Source organism: Fukomys damarensis, unplaced genomic scaffold (genome assembly GCF_012274545.1).
Source record: "Fukomys damarensis isolate Sample0158 unplaced genomic scaffold, DMR_v1.0_HiC HiC_scaffold_36, whole genome shotgun sequence".
In the NCBI taxonomy this organism is placed as follows: Eukaryota; Metazoa; Chordata; class Mammalia; order Rodentia; family Bathyergidae; genus Fukomys; species Fukomys damarensis.
Genome location: NW_022900948.1, coordinates 48,292,496 through 48,313,073, shown reverse-complemented (window position 1 = coordinate 48,313,073; position 20,578 = coordinate 48,292,496). Strand labels below are relative to the sequence as shown.

Here is a 20,578-nt window from a genome sequence, read left to right as displayed (position 1 = left end):
GGAAGCCTCCACACAGGGGTCCCCTGGGTTGCCCCCTGTTGAGCACATGGTTGGGTCTGGATGCCCAGTGGGAGATTAGCTTGGGGGTTGGGTGCTTAGACACCTCACTCAGCACATGATTGTTGCTAGGGTAAACCAACAGCTCTCCTTGCTTGTAGGAACCAGAAGCACTGGACACTCCAGTGCTGGCTGTTGGAGACATCCTGACCTGCAGGCCTTGGGCTTATAGTCAGGCAGAAACATTTCCTCCAGCGTCCTTGGGCTCCAGGGCCACAGCTAAGATGTGGCTGCCTTATGCTTTTATTCTAGATTCTCATTCTTTTTTTAACCAAGTCTTGCATTTCATTGTATCGTTATTTTTAATTGTAAGATGTTTTGTTCTTTTGGGGACAGTCTTGCTGTGTGGACAGGCTAGCCTCGAGCTTGCTGTGAAATATACTTGTTGGGCTCTTGGTCCTGCCTCAGCCTCTCAAGTGCTTGGATTACAGGAGTGCATACCATGCCTGGCTTTAATGTTTTGGGAAGTTTATTGGGCATGTTGAAAGTTGTTCATGTTAATACATCTGTAAGCAGGAGTCTGCTAGCTGCAAGAGTGTGTGGTGACATTTTGAGTGAGAGTTGCAATAAATTGATTAAAAAATTTAAAGGCCAAACTTGAAGTACTATTTATTGTACAGAATAGATAGTGTGGCCTGGGGCTGTGGCAGTCCCCGTTTTCGCTTCTGGTCCACTGTGCTGTGTTTTGTTTTGAGACAGGATCTTGCTGTGTAGCTCAGGCTGGCCTTGTCCTCAAGGCAATCGTCCTGCCTCAGCTTCCCAGGTGCTGGGATTACAGGTGTGTGTTCCCGAACCTGGCTCTGCTGTGTATTGCACACATGCGCTCAGCACATGTAGAGGCTCCTGGGCCTTGGTTTCAGGAGGCAGTGGGGAGTACTAGCTCCCCTACCCCTCTGGGACAGTGTTAGAGGCAGCAGGGAAGGGTGGGCGTCCCTGTGTGCAAACGGTTGCTGTGAGGCTCGGTGGGAGCCACCCCATCTCTGCCCTGGGTCTGCGTTGGGCGAGTGCTGGCCCTGGACAGGCTGCTGCTCCCCAGACCCTGCACACTGGCTGCAGGGGCCGAGACCTCCCCCTGCCCAGCTCTCCTCCTCTTGCTCCCCGTGCCTCCCATCCTGGTCTTGCTGGAGTCATTTCTGCTGCTGACCTGAAGAGTGAGCGCACTGTGGAGGGAGGTTCTGGGCCGGGTTTTGCCTGGGAGGGCAGCACTGGAGCCTCTGTGGCCTGGCCATAGCACTCTGCTTTGCTTCATTGCTGCGCGCAGGGTCCAGGTGTGACCCTGGTGGGAAAGAGCCTTGGCCCTGGACCCCTCTTCGGCGCAGCAGCAGCTCTGAGTCTGGGTTTTGCTGTGCCCATGTTAGGTGACGGCTTGCTCAGACTACTGGTCTGTGCGTTTTCGTCATCGCCTGCTGTCCTTGGTGAGGGAGTAGGGTATCCTCTTCCGGGCAGGGAGGGTCGGGGCAGCTTCCAGGGTGCAGCGCTGTGTCTTCTGTGCAGCGTGCCCAAGGCTTGTGGAGTGAGGAGGAGGGTGTGCTCTAGTTCTGCCCTGTTGGCTGCACTCGGGTTTTGTTCAGGAGGTGCTTTGGTTTGTCCACATTCTCCTTCCTGTCCTGCTGCCCACATTGCATGCTAAGCAAGAACAGACGGCTTTCTTTAATTCCCTCGATTCTAACCCTCTTAAGTATGAAGAGAGGCTGGCCACCCGCAGTGTGCTTCAGTGTGCTAACTTTGGGCAGATACTCTGCAGAGGGCAGGGCATTTTTTTGTTACTGTGCTTATCCTCCGAGCAGCTTCTGGGCCCTCCCGACTCTTTGTGGCCATGTAGGGAGTGCAGCGCTGTCAGGATGGAGCCAGTGACACTTGAGGGCTGCATGTGCATCGTTTTTCTGTACAGGAAATCCGAAGGGACCACTGTTGCGATGCCATGTGCGAGGCTGATTAAGATCCCCACCAGACACACAGGCTCACAGAGGAAGAAGGATAAGCCCTTGCTGGTGTCTGAGGAGATTAAGGGATGTTTGAAATCTGGTCTTTCAGCCTCTGTGAGGGCACTGTGCTTCCTGCCCACTGGAGGGCTTTCTTGCTTGTCTTGAGATGGTCTAGAAATGTGGTTCAGGCTGCTTTAACCTCTCTGTGTAGTCTAGACTGGCCTCGAACTCATGGCAGTCTTGCCTCAGCCTCCTGTGTTCTGGGATGACAGGTGTGCTCCTCTTTGCCTGTAGTGGATATTGAAGGGAGCTTGGGGCGGGCTGAGCTGCGCCCTCACCCTTCACGTTTTCAGTTTCGAGACAGCCTCACTAATCCTCCTGCCTCAAGGCCTTCTGAGCAGTGGGGATAACAGGCATGTGCCACTGCCCCCTGCTCAGCGTAGCATTGTGAGGCTTTCCGGTGTGGTGGCAGTCGTATTGCATGGCGTAGCTTGCCCAAGGTTTACTTTTCTTCCTCTTGGTGATTAGCAGGGTTCCTTCCAGTGTTTTGCTGTTGCAAATAATGATCATTCTGCGAATAAGGTTGCTGGGAACATTTGTGTGGACAGATGTTTCCTTGAATCGCCAGGTATGGACGTGCTGGGTCCTGGGATAAATGCGTGTGACTCTAGAAGTGATTTCCAGAGCTGCGGTGTGGCCGTTCTGCCTCCCTGGCAGCCCTCGGCGTTGGCAGCTTTTAATTTTAGCCACGTGGGTGTTGGATTGTGCTGTCTCACTGTGGGTCAGCGTCATCTATTTGATGACTAATGATGATAGGCATTTAAAAATACACACATTAGTCATTGGAACACCTGTTTCTGTGAAAATTTTATAGTCTTGGCTAACTTTAAAAAATTAAATTTTTCATTGAGAGATAGTTGTATTATAGTAACACACAGTTGTAAGGAGTGCTTCTGAGGTCCTGGGCCCCTTTACCCGGTTTCCCAGTGGCAGCTTCTGGTGCAGCAGGTGGGACAAGGCAGGTTCTCCAGTGCCAGGCCAGGAGGAGCCTCCCTCCTGCTTGGTGTAGGTGCGCTTAACCCTTTTGTCTCTGGTTTCTTGAGCCAGGAGCTTGGCTTCTGATTTGAGACACCCTTCTTTTCCCCCTGTAAGTGCTTAGTGCCTCCGGTAGCATCTTACCTGCAGCCACATGTTGGTAGGTTGTATTTTCATTTTCATCCAGCTCTGTGTATGATTTAAAATTCCCCTTGACACTTTCTCTTTGACCCATTGTCCTAGTCTGTTTGGGCTGCTTTACAAAATACTTTAGGCTGGGGAATCAGTGAGTGGCAGCAGTGCTGGGGCAGTAAGTTCCAGACCAGGGCACCAGCAGATTTGGGTCTGCTGAGCCCGCTTCCTGTTCATAGGCCCTGGTGGGAGGGCACTCAGGCTCCCTCAGCCACTAGGTGCTGTCCCATTTGTCCTTTAATTCCCACTTGAAGGCCCTGCTGCAGCAGGGACACAAGAGTCCAAACTGTAGCACTGTGAGTTATTTAATAGTTGGATGCTCAAGGGTTTAGAGAGATTTTCCTGTTGTGTCTGTTCCCATTTCTAGAGTGACTTCACATTGCATGCTTTCTAGTAAGACAACATACTTTGATTTTTGTCTTGTAAACGTGGTCTCTTTTGGCTTGGTGACTGACTGTTCCACGGGTGTTTGAGGGAAATGATCATTCTGCCTTGTTGGGTGGTGGCAGTGGGCACAGAGGTCCGGGCTCACCTGGAGTCCGTCTGGCTCACGTCTGGGGTTCTGGCAGTTGCTGATGGGGCGCTGACCTCCCTAACAGTACTTGGAGCTTTGATTGTTGCTCTTTCCAGCCGTCAGCTGTTTTTCTGTGTTTTGAGGCGCTCCAGCCTGGAGTGTACACAAGGTTTTGAGGTCTTCCTGATGGATTGATCTTTTTACCCTCCGATGTCCCTCTTCATCTTTAGGGCTTGGCTATTTTACCAGATGTCATTGTGCAGTAGACCACACTCACCTGTGCTGTCGCTTTGTGGGAACCTGTGATCAACCGAGGCTGAAACGGTTCAGTGGAAAATCCCAGAAGCAGTGCTGAAGTTTTGAATTGCCAGCTGTGTTGAGTGGCACAGTGAGACTGCCATCCTCCTGAGTCCAGCACACTCTCTCTGCAGGTGTCGCCTGCACCGGGCCCCCTAGCTGCCCTGACTTGGCCCAGTGCTGTGGGGTCCCAGTGCCCGTGCCGAACTCATGATGCTCAGCAACGGTGCCGAGTGCAAGAGCAGCAGCCCGGATGATTTTGTCTCTGTCTCTGTGCTTGCTCTGCTGCTGTTAGCGTCTCCCCTCTGCCGCAGGTCTGCATGCAGGGAGACCAGGTGTCTGAAGTTTGGCCCCCACACGTGGGGCACTGCAGCTTTTCCTGCTTCCTTTTAAGTCATGTTTGCGTGGGGTGTCCCTTCATATCAGCTCACTTTCTAACTCACTTCCATTGTTAATGTAAAATGAACTTTTTGTAAAAAGCACATGGTTGTATCATGTTTTTAAAAAATCTACTTTGCTGATGTATGTTTTTTACATTAAATAATGGGTATATTTAGATTTCATATAATTGTTGATACATTAGGACTTAAGTCTGACGTTTTATCATTTGTCTTCTGTTTGTTTCCCTTTTTCTCCTCCCTCTGCCCTTTTTTATTTTAATTCTTTATTTCTCACTGACTGGCCCAGGCTGGCCTCAAACTTGAGATCCTCCTGCCTAAGTCTCCCGAGTAGCTGACATCACAGGTGTGTACCACCATGCCCAGAGTGGCTTTTGGTTTTCATTGTATGGAACCCTAAAAACTCAAAGGAGAAAGACAGGTTTATCCCATTGCCTGGTCATCATCTTCCTTTGTGATGCTCCAAGATTTCCTCTTTCATTTTCTTTTGGTACTGGGAATTGAACTCGGGACCTTGTGCTTGGGAGGCAGGCAGCGGCACCACTGAGCTAAATCCCCAGCCCTCATATTCTTTTCTTTGGAGGGTTCCTTTAACCTTTAGGTGTGTTGGAGAGAGACAAATTCTTCATTTTCCTTCATGCGCAGCGTCTCTATTTCCCTTTATTTCTTATGATGTTTTCGTTGGGTGTGGAGTTTGTGGTGAAAGAGTGTTTTCCTCCAGTGTTTGAAAACTGCCTTCCGCGGCTGCTGTTGCTGGCATGGGGTCCCGTGGGTCACCTTTCTCCTCAGCTGCCTCCAGATGCTTTGTCTTCAGCTCTGGAAGTTTGTGCTGTGTCAGGGTAGTCCTGGTCTTTATCAGTGGGCTTGCGTGGTTAGCCACGCGTAGGCCGGCCCTGTCCTCTGCCGCTCCACCTGTCGGGTCTCTCCGGCTCTGCCCCAGCCCATTTTCACTGTCTCTTTTTTGAGGTGGGTACTGGGGATCGAACTTGGGATCTTGGCTTGCGAGATAAGTGGCGTTACCACTGAGCTAAATCCCCGGCCTCTCCACTCTGTCTCTTGAGAGCGGTGGATGCTATGGATTTGACCTCACGTTGGCCAGGTCTGTGCTGTCACTCCATGCTGCTCCTGGAGCTGTTTAGTGAGTTTTTAAACGTGTTTCCGTATATTTTTCACTTGGATATTTGTCACTTTTTTAAACTTTTTTTTTTTTTCTGGAAATTTTCTGGGTTGTCCTCCACAATGTGTAATTGCTGTAGTCATTTCTGGTAGTTACTGTACATCCTTGTCAGGTTGGGGTTCGCTGGTTATCTTTTCTTACTCAGTGGAGGTTCCCCATCGTTTGGCTCATGTGGTAGGAGACCCAGCATTTGGCTTTTTGTGTTTGCTGCATTCTCCCTGGTGAGGTTTAGCTTGTGCCTGGGCCTCTTCTGCCGCTGTGCTTCTTCGAGGCTGGGCGCTTGCGGCTTCCCCTCACACAAGGTGACCAGCTCCTCACGTGATGGCTGCAGCCTGTGGAAGGACTGGGCTCTCTTGCTGGGGTCCCTGGCCACTGGCCTCCTGTTGGCGCCCTCCCTGGCGGTCAGGGCAGGGCACTCTGGTCGGTCACCCTTGGACTCTGAAGGCTCAGGACTGAAGGCTCAGGACGGCCTCCCCGCCAGCCTTCTTCTTCAGTGTCTTTGAGCTGTGCAGGGCTGTAGCTGCCAGGCTGCAGACAGGCAGGCAGAGAGGAAGGAGCCCGCCGACCTGGTCTGACCAGAAACCCCTCTGGCTGCTTTGAAAAGAGCCTTTGTCTGGGGATGTCATCAGCATTACTGTGGTGTTCTTGGTGTGTGAGCTTCTTTTTTTAGTCCGGCAGGCATTTTGTAGTGATGCTTGAAGCTGTGGTTTTGTGAATTTTACATGTATTGGAAAATTCCCATCCACACCTGCTTAACATTAACAAATCCTGCTTCTGCCTGTGTTTTTCCCCTTTCTTTCTGGGCTTCCAGTTCCATTTCCCTGACACCTGATGTCTGTCCTTTACCTTCTCTCCTTGGTCTCACTGTGCGCCCTTCAGCACACCCTGAGCTCACCTTCTCCCCAGTGTCTAAGCTGTCACCTGGCAACCCATTAGTCGGCGGATGGCTCAGTGGAGCTCCGTGGCAGAGCAGGCACGAGGGCTTGGGTCTTGTACACTTCCCACGATGACCCCTGGACCCCTGAGGCTCTGTGCCTCCCTTGTCACGGCTCCTGCCTTTCTCCTGTTGAGTCCATCCAGTGAATTTTGGGTTGGCTTTGTCTTTTTCAGTTCAGGAATTCTCCTTTGTTTCTTTCTTTTTTTTATTTCTCTCCCAAGCACTTGTGTTTTCTCACCTGCTTCCTTTGGAATAATGTTTGCATGGCATAATCGTTTTACTTTCTAACCCACTTGTTTTCCTCATTGAGTTTATGGTACATTTTAGGTGCACAGTACAGTTATATTCGTCATTGGGCTCTTGTACCTTTACATGACAGGTCTTGGTTCTCATTTCTTCCCCTTGTCCCTGCCCTCCCTTCATCCCCTCCTCCCTTCCCTATTTACAAATACTTTATTTCTATTTTTTACTTTTCTCATATTTTTTTCTTTTCCCTTATTACCTTTCCCCTACCCTTCCCACTTCCCCTACACCTTTAGCCCTTTTTTTTTCTATTTCATATTGTCAAGTATATCATTAGGATCTTATGTACCATTATAGTTTTTCACACCAGAGAAATTATTCAGTATTTATACATGTGTGACTTATTTATTTCACTTAGGAGTATATCCTCAGTGTGTATCCATTTTCCTATGAATGACTAAATTTCTCATTCTTTATGACTGAGTAATATTCCATTTTATACAAAAACCACATCTTCTTATCTAGTCTCCAACTGATGGGCAAATGGGCTGTTTCCAAGTTTTAGCTATTACAAACCATGCCGCTATATAACCCACTTCTATTACTGAATGTGAAGTGAGGTTTTCTCGGGAGTTTGCCTTCAGCTTGTGAAGCCAGACGCCTCACAGCCTTTGGCAGCGCAGCGTCTGGGTCACAGTGAGTGAGATTGGCCTCTCTGGGGTCTTTTCCCTTGACTGCTGGTGGTTTTTCCTGGTTTTTTATGTGTCCAGTGGTTGTGGACCGTGTCTTGGATGTTTGTGTTTGGAGCTGCTGGGATTAATCTGAGGTCTGAGTGGTGTCTTCCCACAGGCAGGACTGACACTCGCTTCCGGTAGGCGCTGGGAGCCAGTGGCCAGTCCTGTGTCCATCTCAGCTATGGCTCCGTGGCTGCTCAGTGGAGACCCATCTGCTTCCCTCTCTCGCTCCCACCCCGAGTGTGGGGAGGCTGCTGGGCGGGCCCAGGGACCCTTGTTTTGTTGTTAAGAGCAGGTGAGATGCTTGAAAACAGGTTCACCGCTTTGCCGCCTCCTTGAGTCTGGACTGGGATCCCAGGAGAGAGGGCAGACCTGTGCGCAGGTGCAGTGGCTGCCTGGGTGCACCCTTCCCTGGGCCGGCGACGAGTCTCCACGGTCCTGTCAGGGACAGGCAGCAGAGCCCCTGTGCAGCAGCTGTGTGTACTGCCCCCCTACTACCTAACCCTAACCCTGTGGCGAAGGACCCCCCAAATTAGGGGCCCTCCACCCCAGAAGTGTGCTCTTCCCCACTCAGGGTACAGCAACTTCCTGTTCTCTGTGCTTTTCTCCTGCCTTTGCCTGTCGGGCCAGCTTGTTCAGTCTCTTGGTCTCACCGCTGGGCTTCTCAGGTGCCACGTTATTTTTCTGTGTGCTGGCTTTGGAAACCTTGGGGGATTCCTGTGTCGATGCTTCCCTGGGGGCTGAGGTACCCTTGCTGTGGGCCTCAGGGTGCAGGCGCCCAGGCGTGTGTCTGGACTCCCCTGGCCCTTTGTCTCCTTGCGCCCGGGGAGGTGGGTGTCCCTCTGCTGGGCCCGACCTTCCAGAAGCACTGTCCCTGCGTCAGAGTTGGGGAGGTGGTGCGGTAGTGCTCCCGATGCCTTCCTGTGGGCTCCCTATCGTGGTCTGGGCCCAGCGGGAGGGCTGTGCCGCCGCTTCCTGCCCATCTTTCTGTTCATGGCACCTGGCGGCCCTCTGCTGTGGTTTTTGGTTTCCCTGCACACTGGGCTTCTTTCCCCAGTTTTCTTAGAGTTTTGTGTTAGGTTTTTTTCCCTGAGATGCTCACTCTCACTTCTGGAGCATAGTTGTAATAATCCCTTTAAGTCCTTGTTGGGCAGTTCCAGCATTTGGGTCACATCCATTGATTGCTTTTCTCTTGAGAGTTACAGGTTTTCTTGTTTTTGTTTTTTCTCATTTGTTGAGGAACTCAGAGGTATATTGGACCTTTGGAACAGTGCGTGTTGTGACTATGGCCCTGTCGGGAGCCCGGGGGACACTGGTGCTCTGGCTGTGTAGGAGCCGTCCCTGGCCCTAAGCTTATGTCTGCACAGTGCGTGGCTCTTCGCTGGGGCACCGTGTGAAATGGGGGCTGTGTGTGGTTCTCACAGTTGTTGGCATGGTGCCTGCAGTGGGTTTCCTTTCACGCATGGGCAAAGATCCCTCCATCCCTCTCCGAGGGACTACCTTCCAGGCCCTGGATAGAGGCTGAGTCTGCGCAGCTGGGGCAGCACGGAGGCCGCCTTTCCTCGAGTTTGCTTCTCCTGCCACTGGGGAATGGGCTGTGGCTCCCTGTGGTGCATGAGGGTAGAATGAAAGTGACCCTGCAGTGGCCGTGCCAGCTTTTAGTTTTTGCTTTTTCTTATTGTGGTACTGGGGCTCAAACTCAGGCTTTGTGCATGTTAGTCACATGAGCTACCACCAAGCTGCACCAGTCCCTTTGTTTTTTGAGGTGGGTCTTACTGTGTAGTCCAGATGGCCTGGAACTCCTGGGTTCAGCAGTCCCAGCCTCGAGTGTGGTGGCCAGCCTGTTGCCTGCAGCCTTGGCTGAGGAGGAGCTGGGGTTGGTGTGGGCATTTCCGCACAGCCTGGCGGAGGGCGAGGGCTGAGGTGCTTCTTCGCATCTCAGAACAGTGCTGCCAGTGATGAGGAATGCTAAGGCCCACGGTGTGGCTCCCTGTGCCCTGCATCTGCCCCAGGTGCTCTCCCTGGGCAGATTGCCCAGTTCTCACGCAGCCCCACAACACAGGCCATGCAAGGGAGCAGGCTGGAGCTGAGTCCACCATCGGCTGTGGCCCCCATGTTGGCTCCTGGCTGCTGAGGGCCTCACCCCCTTCAGAGGGCCTTTCCCTGATCTGGCAGAGGTGCACTGTTGCCTCTCCTGTGTGGAAGGTGCCCGTGGCTTCCCTGTCCCCAGTGGAGCCTCACCCCTGGGCTCCCCAGCGTTCCCTTGCTTTTCCTGGCTTATACAGGTGCTCAGTGATTGTTGAGTGAGTAATTTTAACAGACACTCTGATTTGTAGAAGAAATGAAAAATAAGTCACCAGAAATCAGCTGGAGGCATTTACAAAGCTGCTTTAAAGATAGCTGTGGACCAATAAACTCGAAACATCAGGCTTGTGCTCCTACGGCTCTTGGTGGCCAAGTGGACAGTGGTGGTGAGCGCGGGCTTCTTTGGCTGGGGTGGGGGACTCGGCGCATCCCCGGGCCTCTGGGCTCCCGTGGTGAATCTGGAGCTTGTAGGAATGGCTTTCGTGGCTCCTGTGTGTACAGGGTGCAGAGCTGAAGTGACCCAGGGAAGTGTTTCTCTGGGCCGATCGATCATTTCCGAGGAAGCTCATGGCTTGGTCGAGCTCTCCAAGCTGCAGTTCCTGTGTTTATTCAGTGTCTCACCCTGTGGCCGCAGGCTCCATCAGCTGCTCTGGGGCCTCCTCACGCCCCCTGCAGGCCAGCTGTGCCAACCTGTCTGTCCTGTCCTGTGCCCTTGTCCCCTGTACTCAGAGGGCCTTACCCTGCAAGAGTTTCCTGAGCTCTGCTGGTTTCCACTCTCATTAGTTGGAGCCTTCCCAGGTGTCCAGACAAGAGGGGAGGGTGGCCTGGGTGAGCCAGTGGGGACCGGGCATGGGTGTCATGTGAAGGGGCGGTTCAGGGAGGGGCTGGACCAGAGCATGTGCTTGGGGGCCGCTGCTCATCTGTCTGGGGTCTTTCAAGTCACTGGGTAGATGGGCTTACCGGGGTGGGAGGTAGGACGCGTCTCTTGCAGTCTGCGGCAGTGGTGGTGCATAAGGAGAGCAGAGGACGGTGATGTTGGCTCTGGCCAGGAGCCCTGGCCACTGGGCTGCCACAAGTGCATCCTGTTCCTGGTGGCCGTTGAGAGCTCCTTAGACCACGGCCGGACTACAGGACTCCCTGGCACTGCACTTCTGTTTCCTGTGACATCTCCCACATAGGGGCTGCTTCTGCCCACTTTTGTCCCTGCTCTGATGTCACCGCGGGAGGCAGGGGCCGGAGATTGTGCTCCACACTGGGGCAATTCCCTCTACTGTTACTATGATCTCTGCCAAAACTGTGGTGGTTTCAGGGTAGGCGGCTGCCTGGTGTGGTCAGAAGGTGACATCCACTAAGCCTGGGCGGAGCCCCTGTCCCCTGCAGGGTTGCCATAGTGACCATCTGAGATGTGCAGCACAGTGACTCAGAAGTGTAGTGCTGTGTGTGCTCTGGCCACGCTGCTTGGAAAGAGGAAGCCGAGGGGAGCATTAGGAGTGTGGGCCCAGGGCAGGTCCACACACCCACAGTTGGACTTGGGCTCAGAAAATAGCCCCTGTGAGAAACAGAAGGAGCAGAGAGAGAGGATGCTGCTGAGGCGTAATAAGGCACAGCCACCCCCTCGGTGGGCCTGGCCGCTTCAGGGCTGGTGTCCCTGGGCTTTGTTCAGCAGGCTTCCTGGAGATGGTGGCCCCTTCTAAACCCTTGTAGAAGTGGGGACAGCTCCAGAAGGCCCTGGGGTGCTGCAGTCTGCGCTGCCCTGCAGTCTAGGCAGAGTCTGTCTTGCAGGTGCTTGTGAGGGACACAGGAGGAGGAGGTGGAGCAGCGGTGGTGCACTGCCCTCATGTCTGTGGGCAGCTCCCGGGCATATGTGTGTGTCCGTGTGCCGGGCAGCGTGTTGCCTCCCAGGCTTGGGCATGGTTCCTGCCTCCTTGCCAGTGCCAGTGGTGCAGGCATTCACCCTGATCCAGTGAGGCAGTGAGGATGAAGGTGTACGCTCGTGTGAAGGGTTGGGTGCTGCTTGGTCTGAAGAGGAGGAAAGGTGGTGGCACGATCTGTCCCTGTCGCAGTTACAGTGGCCCAGACCCATGTATCACCGTGGTAGAATGGCTGTTGGGCCCCAGTTATTGTCTCCATCCTGCTGCACACCCTCCTTGGGTCACCAGGGGCCAAGCTTCTTCTCCGCGCCCTGTCACTATAGTCTTCGGGGTGCGCTGCCACTGCAAACTGTGGCGCGTTGCTGCGTCCACGTGACCTCTTGTCAGTGCAGTGCCCAGTTGTTGTCGATTGACCACAGCTTTGCCGGGGTTGCCCTGGGCGCTCTCGTGTCTGTAGGCCTGGAGGTCCAGGTCTGGCTCACACAGTGCTCTCCTCTGTCTTAGACAACATCCCAGAGGACCTCAGAGACCCTTTTTATATCGACCAGTATGAGCAGGAGCACATCAAGCCACCCGTCATCAAGCTGCTCCTTTCCAGTGAGCTCTACTGCCGCGTCTGCAGCCTCATCCTCAAAGGGGACCAGGCAGCCACCTTGCAAGGACACCAGTCGGTCATCCAGGCCCTGTCCCGGAAGGGCATCTACGTGATGGAGAGTGACGACACCCCAGTGACGGACGCCGACCTCGGCCACGCCCCCATAAAGATGGTGAGTGTCTGGCCCAGGTTTGCACGTGCATGGTGTGCTCGTCTTGACCCTTCCAGTCCCCTGAGCCCTGTCTGAGATGGGGCGGAGCTCCCTGCAGCCCCCTGGTGTCTGCACCCCACCCGTCCTGAGGGGACCTGTAGGTCCCAGTCCGTCTCTCGGTGTGAGGAGGGGAGAAAGGAGTGAGTCCGTGCAGGGCCCCTGCACTGGGATGTGGAAGGAGGAGCTTTGGGTGCCAGCTGCCGCCTCTGCCCCCAGAGTGCCCACATGGCGATGGTGGACGCCCTGATGATGGCCTACACTGTGGAGATGATCAGCATCGAAAAGGTGGTGGCCAGCGTCAAGCGCTTCTCCACGTTCAGTGCCTCAAAAGAGCTTCCCTACGACCTCGAGGACGCCATGGTGTTCTGGATCAACAAGGTGGGTGCCCCAGGGTCCTTGTCCCTGACACCAGATGCTCCTGTCCTTTGCTCTGGACGGCTGCTCAGTCCCGTTGTCTGAGACCAGCACGATATCCACACTGGTGGAACAGCACAGGCCTAATTCTCAGTGTGGAGAGCGGGGTGAGGCGGGTTAGATTTGAGAATGTGGTGCATATGTGATCTGAACAAACAGAGACTTTTTATTTTTCTTTGGTCCCTGTGTGCAGTGGTGTTTCTTTCGGTGCTTAGACGTGTGATATCTTCCTGAACACTGCTTAGAAGTGTAGTGTGGTCTACGTGATGCACATAAGGGAGGCCATACAGTTATCTCTGGGCCTTGGGGTAGTGAGCTTCCTTACCTGCAAACTGTGTTCAGGACAGGATATAAGGGGAGAGGATTGTGTGGGCCCAGGCGAGGCTGTGTCAGTGAGCTCGAGGAAGACACTTTGGGGGCATTTTACACTCTTGTGTGAGTGGGTGAGTGCCAGCCAGGCCAGCGGCCCCCTTTGCGGGCTCCCCTCAGGGCCTCAGCCTTGGCTGTGCCAGATGGGTCTCATACCAGGGAAGGGCTGGGGCCTGGACTTGGCTCTGACCTGCTCTTGATTTAGTGGGTTGGGGAGTCAGCTGGACAGATGCCACCCAGCCCCCTGAGCCCACTGGCTTGGGGACAGAAAGCTTTACTAGGTCCCCATGCCACCTGTGCCTGCTTTGGACCTGGATGCTGGCCAGTGTCCTGGCAGAGCATCTGGGTGTGAGCACCTGCACTTCTGTGATCCCTGCACTGGGAGGCTGAGGGAGGAGGATTGCAAGTTTGAACCCAGCCTGGGCAACTTGGCAGTTTAGCGGGACTCTGTCTCAAAACTAGAAATACAGAAAGTGGACTGGGGGTGCAGCTAAGTGCTGAGGCCTCAGTTTTAATCCCATCCTGGGCAAGGGAGGTTGTGGAACTGTGCACACCTCCGCAGACTCGGCCCCTGGGCAGGAGCTTCCCATGGGCAGAATTCAGGCTTCACTCTTCACAGTTTCTGAAGGGCTTTTCCCTGGATTATAGAAGCAATGATGTGGTGGTTATAGGAAATTTTGATGCTGTGTATGAGTGAAAAGATGACTTGCAAATCACCTCTCCTGGCATCTGTGCAGGTGGTTGGCGTTTGCGTCCTTGCAGGTTATTTGTGTGCATGTAGTGCGCAGACAAACCGGGCTGGAGTTCACCCCGTCGGTCCTGCAGAGCTGGGCTGGCTGGAGGTGCAGGGTCCTCTGTGGCTCCCGGACCGCAACCCTGCCTCCCGCTGCCTGTGTGCCCCCTGTGTCACCTGACTTGAGACCAGGTTTCTGCCTAGGGAGTGGTGTGAATGGGACTCATGTGCCGTTCTCCTCGTGCTGTCCATCACCCCGGGGTATTGTTTGGAGGCACCTGCTGCTTGGTGTCCCCCTCCTTCGTCACGGCTGCGGTGGGAGTCTGGCCATTTCACCTCTCTGGCGCCTTTGCCGTTCTTCAGGGCTGGTCGGGCCTCGTGTGTGTGTGTTTGCCGCGTGTCTACACACCACCGTCTACACAAAGGGGTCACTTGCAGAAGCTGTGGCACGAGTTTTACTTTTCTTTTGCTGTAAGAGATGTTGACGTACAAGTTATTTTTTCTGAACTAAAACCTCAGTATCCAGGTTTAAGTCAGTGCTGGGTTTTGGGTGCTGTTTGGGGGTTGCTCTTCTCTAAAAGCTTTGCTATCACTGGCCTAGGAATTGGGAAATGAACTTTATGCCAATCGACTCAGTAGCTTAAACACAACTGACAAAGTCAGCCACAAACTTGAAGTCACAAATTACCAAAAGTGAGACAAAATTGGACAATTCAAGCACGTGACTAGACCTTCCTGTCGGGACCCTGCAGGCGGAGGGCTGCCCAGCGAGTCCCTCGAGACCTCAGAAGCGAGCCACTCGGACGGCTCTGCCTCCATGTGCGGTCCCGGGCTGGCGTCACCCTGCTGCCTTGAGGAGGAACAGGCACTGGAGGGAAAAACTGCAGACTGGACACCAAGGCCAGCAACCGAACTGACCGCTGCAGGACAGCAATAACCGCAAACCACCGGTATCTGGCCTGGGGGTGAAAGGCTGGCCCAACATTCAGAAACCAAGCTATGTAACTCACAGTATCCACAGACCAAAGAGGAAGGCAGATGTTATCTCAGATATACAAAAAGTCTTTGGCAGAGTTCAGTGTATGCTCATGGAAGAAATACTGCGAGCGGACTAGGAGTAGAACGGCGCTCCTGATGGAGGCCCCTACGACAACAGCACCAGCACACGCTGGCAGTGGTGGAGCGAGGACTGCCTGCGCACATGCGACTCGGGAGGTCCTAACTGGTGCCACAAGGCCAAATATGTTTGAATTAAAAGCATTTAGCAGACATAGATTAAGAAGCAGCACAGCAGCCCCTCTTCACAGATGGCGTGGTCCTGTGGAACATCTGCAGGAAAATGTTTCCAGTGCCACTGGAACTGCTAAGTTTAGCAAAGTTACGAAATGTGAAGTCAGTGTACGTATTATTAATTACATTTCTGTGGTCTGGCAGCAAACAATGCAAAATAAAATGAGAATAACACTGTTTACAACAGAACCAAAAACATTAAGGACCTAGGCATAAATTTTGGAAACTGTAGGATGGTAACAGCAGTTCTCCCCAGTTCGTAAAGATTCGCTATGTTCCCAACCAAAATCCCAGTGAGCCACCTTTGCAGAAATGGACAAGCTGATTCTAAAATCATTGTGAACATCACCAGGCAGCGTGGTACATGCCTGTGATCCCAGCACTCAGGAGGCTGAGGCAGGACGATCAACAAGAGATCGAGGCCAGCCTGGGCTACATAGTGAGACCCTATCTCAAAATACAAAATTAAAGTTGATGTAGACATGCAGATGACATACAGAAGCTAAACAATAGTTTTCTAGTAAAAAGGGATGCAGTTCAAAGACTCAGATTGTCCACATGCAGCTCTTCACTTCCCATAACCACACACAACTTGATAACATGAAGAAAACCCACGAAATACTGTGAAATACCTGAGCAAGCACTCGACAATAGCAAAGACACAAACGTCTTCACACGCAGGCAGATCGCCATGAGTTCGAGGCCAGCCTGAGCTGCATAGTGAGACCCTGTTTCAAACAAAACAAAATGAAAAAAATAGAACCTGGGAACTACCATGCGCCCACTGCCCAGGAATGGCGAGCGGCGAGTGGTACTTTCCTAGCAGGAACTGACCGTGCACACCCCAAGCACGCTACTGCTGGCATGACCCCGTGGGGGAACTGAAGCCACTCTGTGCAGTGACAGCAGCCAGGTGTGAGAAGAGTGCAGAGCACTTCCCACGAGGAGAGCAGCGGGGAACAGCACAGGGTCCACCCTGGGGAGCACAGTGCAGCGCTCCAGGGTGCTGGCAACGCTGCCTCTACCCCACAGGCCTCAAGCAGGGTGTGCCCCTTGTCACTGGGACGTTCTGGGGCATCAGTAAACCAAAACAGGCTCAGGGAAGGCAGCTGGTGGGCAAGCAGAGACCCTGAACAGCCATGGAGGGGCAGCCCAGACCACCCCGGACAGGAAGCTGGGACTGCGGTCTCCTGGCTGCAGTCTGGGAAGAGGACGGTGGGCAGCGCCCACCCAGCACTGGGGAGAACTCGTACCCCAGGTGCTGATCGTCAGGGTGGGAAAGAGAGGCGAGAATCGCCAAGGTCACCAGCACGTGCAAGGGCCAGTGCCCAGAAGCACCATGCATTTATCTAAAATGTGAGAACCAGGTACACTGGTCCCATCTGTGGTCCCAGCCACTCAGGAGGCTGAGACAGGAAGATCACTTGAGCCCAGTAGTGAGGCCAGCCTGGACTGCTCAGAAATATCTTACTTCAAAAGTATAATTTAAAAAATACATACGGAGGTAGAAGCCAGAATCAACACACGAGGAAAGGCACAGCACGGGAGGGTCCATAGTGATAGCCGGGTACTCGTGGTTTGCCTTTCTTTCCTCGATTGGTCGTGCTTATCAGTGTTACCAGTCATCTAAAGACACCTGCTTTTAGTTTTCACTGATTTTTCTGTATTATTGAGTATTTTCTCCTTTTGCCTTCATTTTGTTTCTGTTTTGGATTTGATTTTTTCTCTTTTGTGTGCCTTTATGCTGATTCTTTTATCCCCTCGATATGATTGTATGCGTGGACAGGGGACTGCATGGTATTTTGTACATGTGCAGTGTGTGTGAGGGCACATTGGGACACATGTGTCTCTTGCCTGGGATGTGTGTCCTCTGAGTGAGCAGAAACCTCTCCTGGCCTCCTTTTGAAACAGACTACATGAGCCGCTCTTTCGGTTCTTTCTTTTTTTTGTTTTTGTTTTTGTGTTTTGAGACAGGGTCATGAGACTGACCTGAAACTCACTATGTAGCCCAGGTTGGTCTCGAACACAGCGATCCTCCTGCCTCAGCCTCCCTTCTCCTGCCTCAGCCTCCCGAGTGCTGGGATTACAGGCGTGCGCCACCACACCTGGCTCAGTTTTTAAAAATTGATTTAATTTGGTGTTTTGAGACAGGGTCTTGCTCTGCAGTTCAGGCTGGACTTGAACTCACAACAGTCCCGCCTTGGCCTCCTGAGTGCTAGGATCACAGGCGTGGACCAGCGCGCCCTGCTCTGGTGTTTTTATCAGCCCGTGTTTGCAGTTCATACAAGGGAGCTGGTGCACAGAGCAGCACCACCCCGTCCCCTTCGCTTCCCACCCTCCCCCCATGCTCTGCTTTTGTTGATGTTAACGCAGGAGACTAGGTCGTGTAAATTCTCTCTGTCCCTCCGGTAAATGGAAAGCTGCTTCACCGAGTCCCGTCCTGTCACCCGTCCCCGTGCCAGGGTCTTGCCTACGTGTGGGAAGCTTTCTGTCACTGAGCTACATTCCCAGTCCCCCTTCATGTTTCTGTTACATATTTCATAATTTGCCTTCAGATATTTTCAGCGTCACCAGTAGATTCTTGTTTTATCAGTGGATTATGTGGAATGCTTTCGATGAATTTCATTTTTTAAGGCAAGGTCTCACTTTGTTGCCCAAGCTGGGCTTGAAAAGTCCTCCTGCCTCAGCCTCCCAGGTAGCTGAGACTGTGATGTATGCCAGTGTACCTGGTGGTGATTGTTCAATGTTGAATATTTGGAAGAGGGCTCAGGCGTCTTCTGGTGCTCTCATTTCTCATTAATTCTGCAGGTGGAGCAGGTGTGCGGTGTGAGAGACCAGTCAGTGATTCTGAGCGCCGGCTCTGGTGGTGGTCAGTGGTGGCTGAGGCCACTGCCCTCTTGCTGGCTTTCTGGGTCCCAGTCCTGTCAGCCAGTTGCTTGAGAGGAGAAGGAAGGATAGGGGTCTCCAGCTGTGGCCTCGGTTCCATTCTGTTGGGTTTTGCTGTATGTGTTTAGGGAGTCTGATTAGGTGTGCGGTCTTCTGGGAGTTCGATATTTTGCTGTGTTTACCCTTTGCCATTAAGAACTGTTTCCCTGGGTCACCAGAGACGACCCTGTCCCAGAACTCTTCTTCCTTTAGCAGTGATGTGGTTTCCCCAGTTGCCTAATGAAACACTGTCCCTTCCTTTTCCTTTTGCTTTTAACTTCTTGTCTTTCCCTTTAAAGTGAGTTACTTGTGCCAGTGTCATGGTTGGTGTGTGGAGACAGCTTGTATTTAACGCAGTTGTCCGTGGCTGGGCTGCCGCTGTGCTGGGTTTCTGCTGTACTCACCTCCTCTTTTCCCCTGCTCGCGTGTGGGCCTGAACATCCTTAGAGCCCCATTTCATCCCCGTCCTTTGCAGGGCTGTGACTCAGGCTGTCCTGGGCTCCTATGTGCTTCCCCTGGTCCTTGGTAGCCCTGTCACCCTTAGTTTGGTTTCATTATTTTTGCTTTTAACAGTTATCTTTTAAGGTAGTTAAAAATCCAGAATAGAAGTCTTTATGGTATACCTGCATATTGTCCATGTTTTTTATAGATCAAAATACTCAAACGTTTTCGTTTCAGAATCCATTTACACTTTTAAGAGTTACTGTAACATCAAAGAACTTTTTAAGAAAATTGTAACTTATCAGTATTTACCATGTTAGAAACTAAAAATAAGAACAATTAAAGAGATTCCCTGGGTCCAGAGACGACCCTGTCCCAGAACTCTTCTTCCTTTAGCAGTGATGTGGTTTCCCCAGTTGCCTAATGAAACACTGTCCCTTCCTTTTCCTTTTGCTTTTAACTTCTTGTCTTTCCCTTTAAAGTGAGTTACTTGTGCCAGTGTCATGGTTGGTGTGTGGAGACAGCTTGTATTTAACGCAGTTGTCCGTGGCTGGGCTGCCGCTGTGCTGGGTTTCTGCTGTACTCACCTCCTCTTTTCCCCTGCTCGCGTGTGGGCCTGAACATCCTTAGAGCCCCATTTCATCCCCGTCCTTTGCAGGGCTGTGACTCAGGCTGTCCTGGGCTCCTATGTGCTTCCCCTGGTCCTTGGTAGCCCTGTCACCCTTAGTTTGGTTTCATTATTTTTGCTTTTAACAGTTATCTTTTAAGGTAGTTAAAAATCCAGAATAGAAGTCTTTATGGTATACCTGCATATTGTCCATGTTTTTTATAGATCAAAATACTCAAACGTTTTCGTTTCAGAATCCATTTACACTTTTAAGAGTTACTGTAACATCAAAGAACTTTTTAAGAAAATTGTAACTTATCAGTATTTACCATGTTAGAAACTAAAAATAAGAACAATTAAAGAGAGCAGTTAATTCTCTTCTTTTCATATAAATAATTTTTTAAAAATGAAAATAACCGTGTTTCCCAAAACAGCATTGAAGGTAGTGATAGGCTGGAGGCTCCTGGACCGCCCACTTCCTCGGCTGCTGGAGAGGTTTCTGAGCAGCCGCTGCACGCGGACAGTGCAGGGGAAGAGGGGAGAGCGCATGTGCATCTCTTGTTGATTCTGCACCCAAACTTGATAGCAGTAGTTTCTCAAAGATTAATTGGTAGGCTGTATTTGTTTTTGTTTTGGTACCAGGGATCGAAGTCGGGCCCTTGTGCTTTTGAGGCAGGCTGCAGAACCGCTGACCTAAATCCCTGGACCCTCTCAAAGATTAATTGGAATTTGAAGCTTTTTTATTTTAAATTGAGATACAATTCTCTTAACATTAAAATCACCGTTTTTATGCAAAGGTTGTCGAGCTGACATCCTGTGTGGCTCCACAGGGTCTTTCTAAGCCACGAGGACCCTGGCAGCTGTGCCTTTCCCTCCTCTCCCCAACCCCCAGCCACCCATTGCTTCCTGTCCCTGTCCCTGTTGGTGTGCCTGTTCTGGACATTTCAGGTCCGTCCCCAGCGTTACCATCGTGGGGCAATACCTGACCCACGACCTAACCTCAGGAAGGTTTCCCTGGCGCTAACAGGAATATCGCTGCGGTGGGGCGATGGGCAGAGCAGGAGACCAGCGCTGGAGAGGGGTTGGTGAGACCACGTGAAGTCCCCACCCGACACCTGGGGTGCTTCACTAATCTGCACAGGTTGGCACAGCAGGGCTGAGGTCACCTGTGCGTGGAATCCTGTCATAAATGGGTTTGTGTCTGGCTTCTTTCAGGAGCGTAGTTCTCCAGCTTCATCTGTTGTAGCAGGTGCGGGGCTGGCGCTTCGCTCCTGCATGCTGAGTGATGTCCCACGCACGATTGCCGTGCTGTGTGTGACCATTTGCTATTAGACGTTCGCAGTGTTGCTCCTTGTGACGCTTGTGAATAATGCTGCTGTGTGTGTGTGAGCTTTCCAGTGGACTTGCTTTCATCCTTTGTGGGTGTGTACTGAGGGGGGAAACCACTGGATCACATGGTCGCTCTGTGTGTAACTTTTTCAGGGACGTCCAGACTTGTCACAGGAGCTGTACGCTTTGATTTTCCTAA

The 20,578-nt window shown here is 52.3% G+C and overlaps 1 protein-coding gene across 1 annotated transcript in view; it reads left to right on the top strand.

Annotated features, from left to right (window-relative positions):
- The window catches only part of Camsap1 (calmodulin regulated spectrin associated protein 1), a 58,125-nt gene that overhangs the window by 15,205 nt on the left and 22,342 nt on the right, over positions 1-20,578 (top strand). Inside the window, exons 5-6 of the mRNA XM_010608976.1 lie at positions 11,970-12,232; positions 12,488-12,649. Of these exons, the coding sequence (XP_010607278.1) occupies positions 11,970-12,232; positions 12,488-12,649 (425 nt within the window). The remainder of the gene's footprint in view (positions 1-11,969; positions 12,233-12,487; positions 12,650-20,578) is intronic.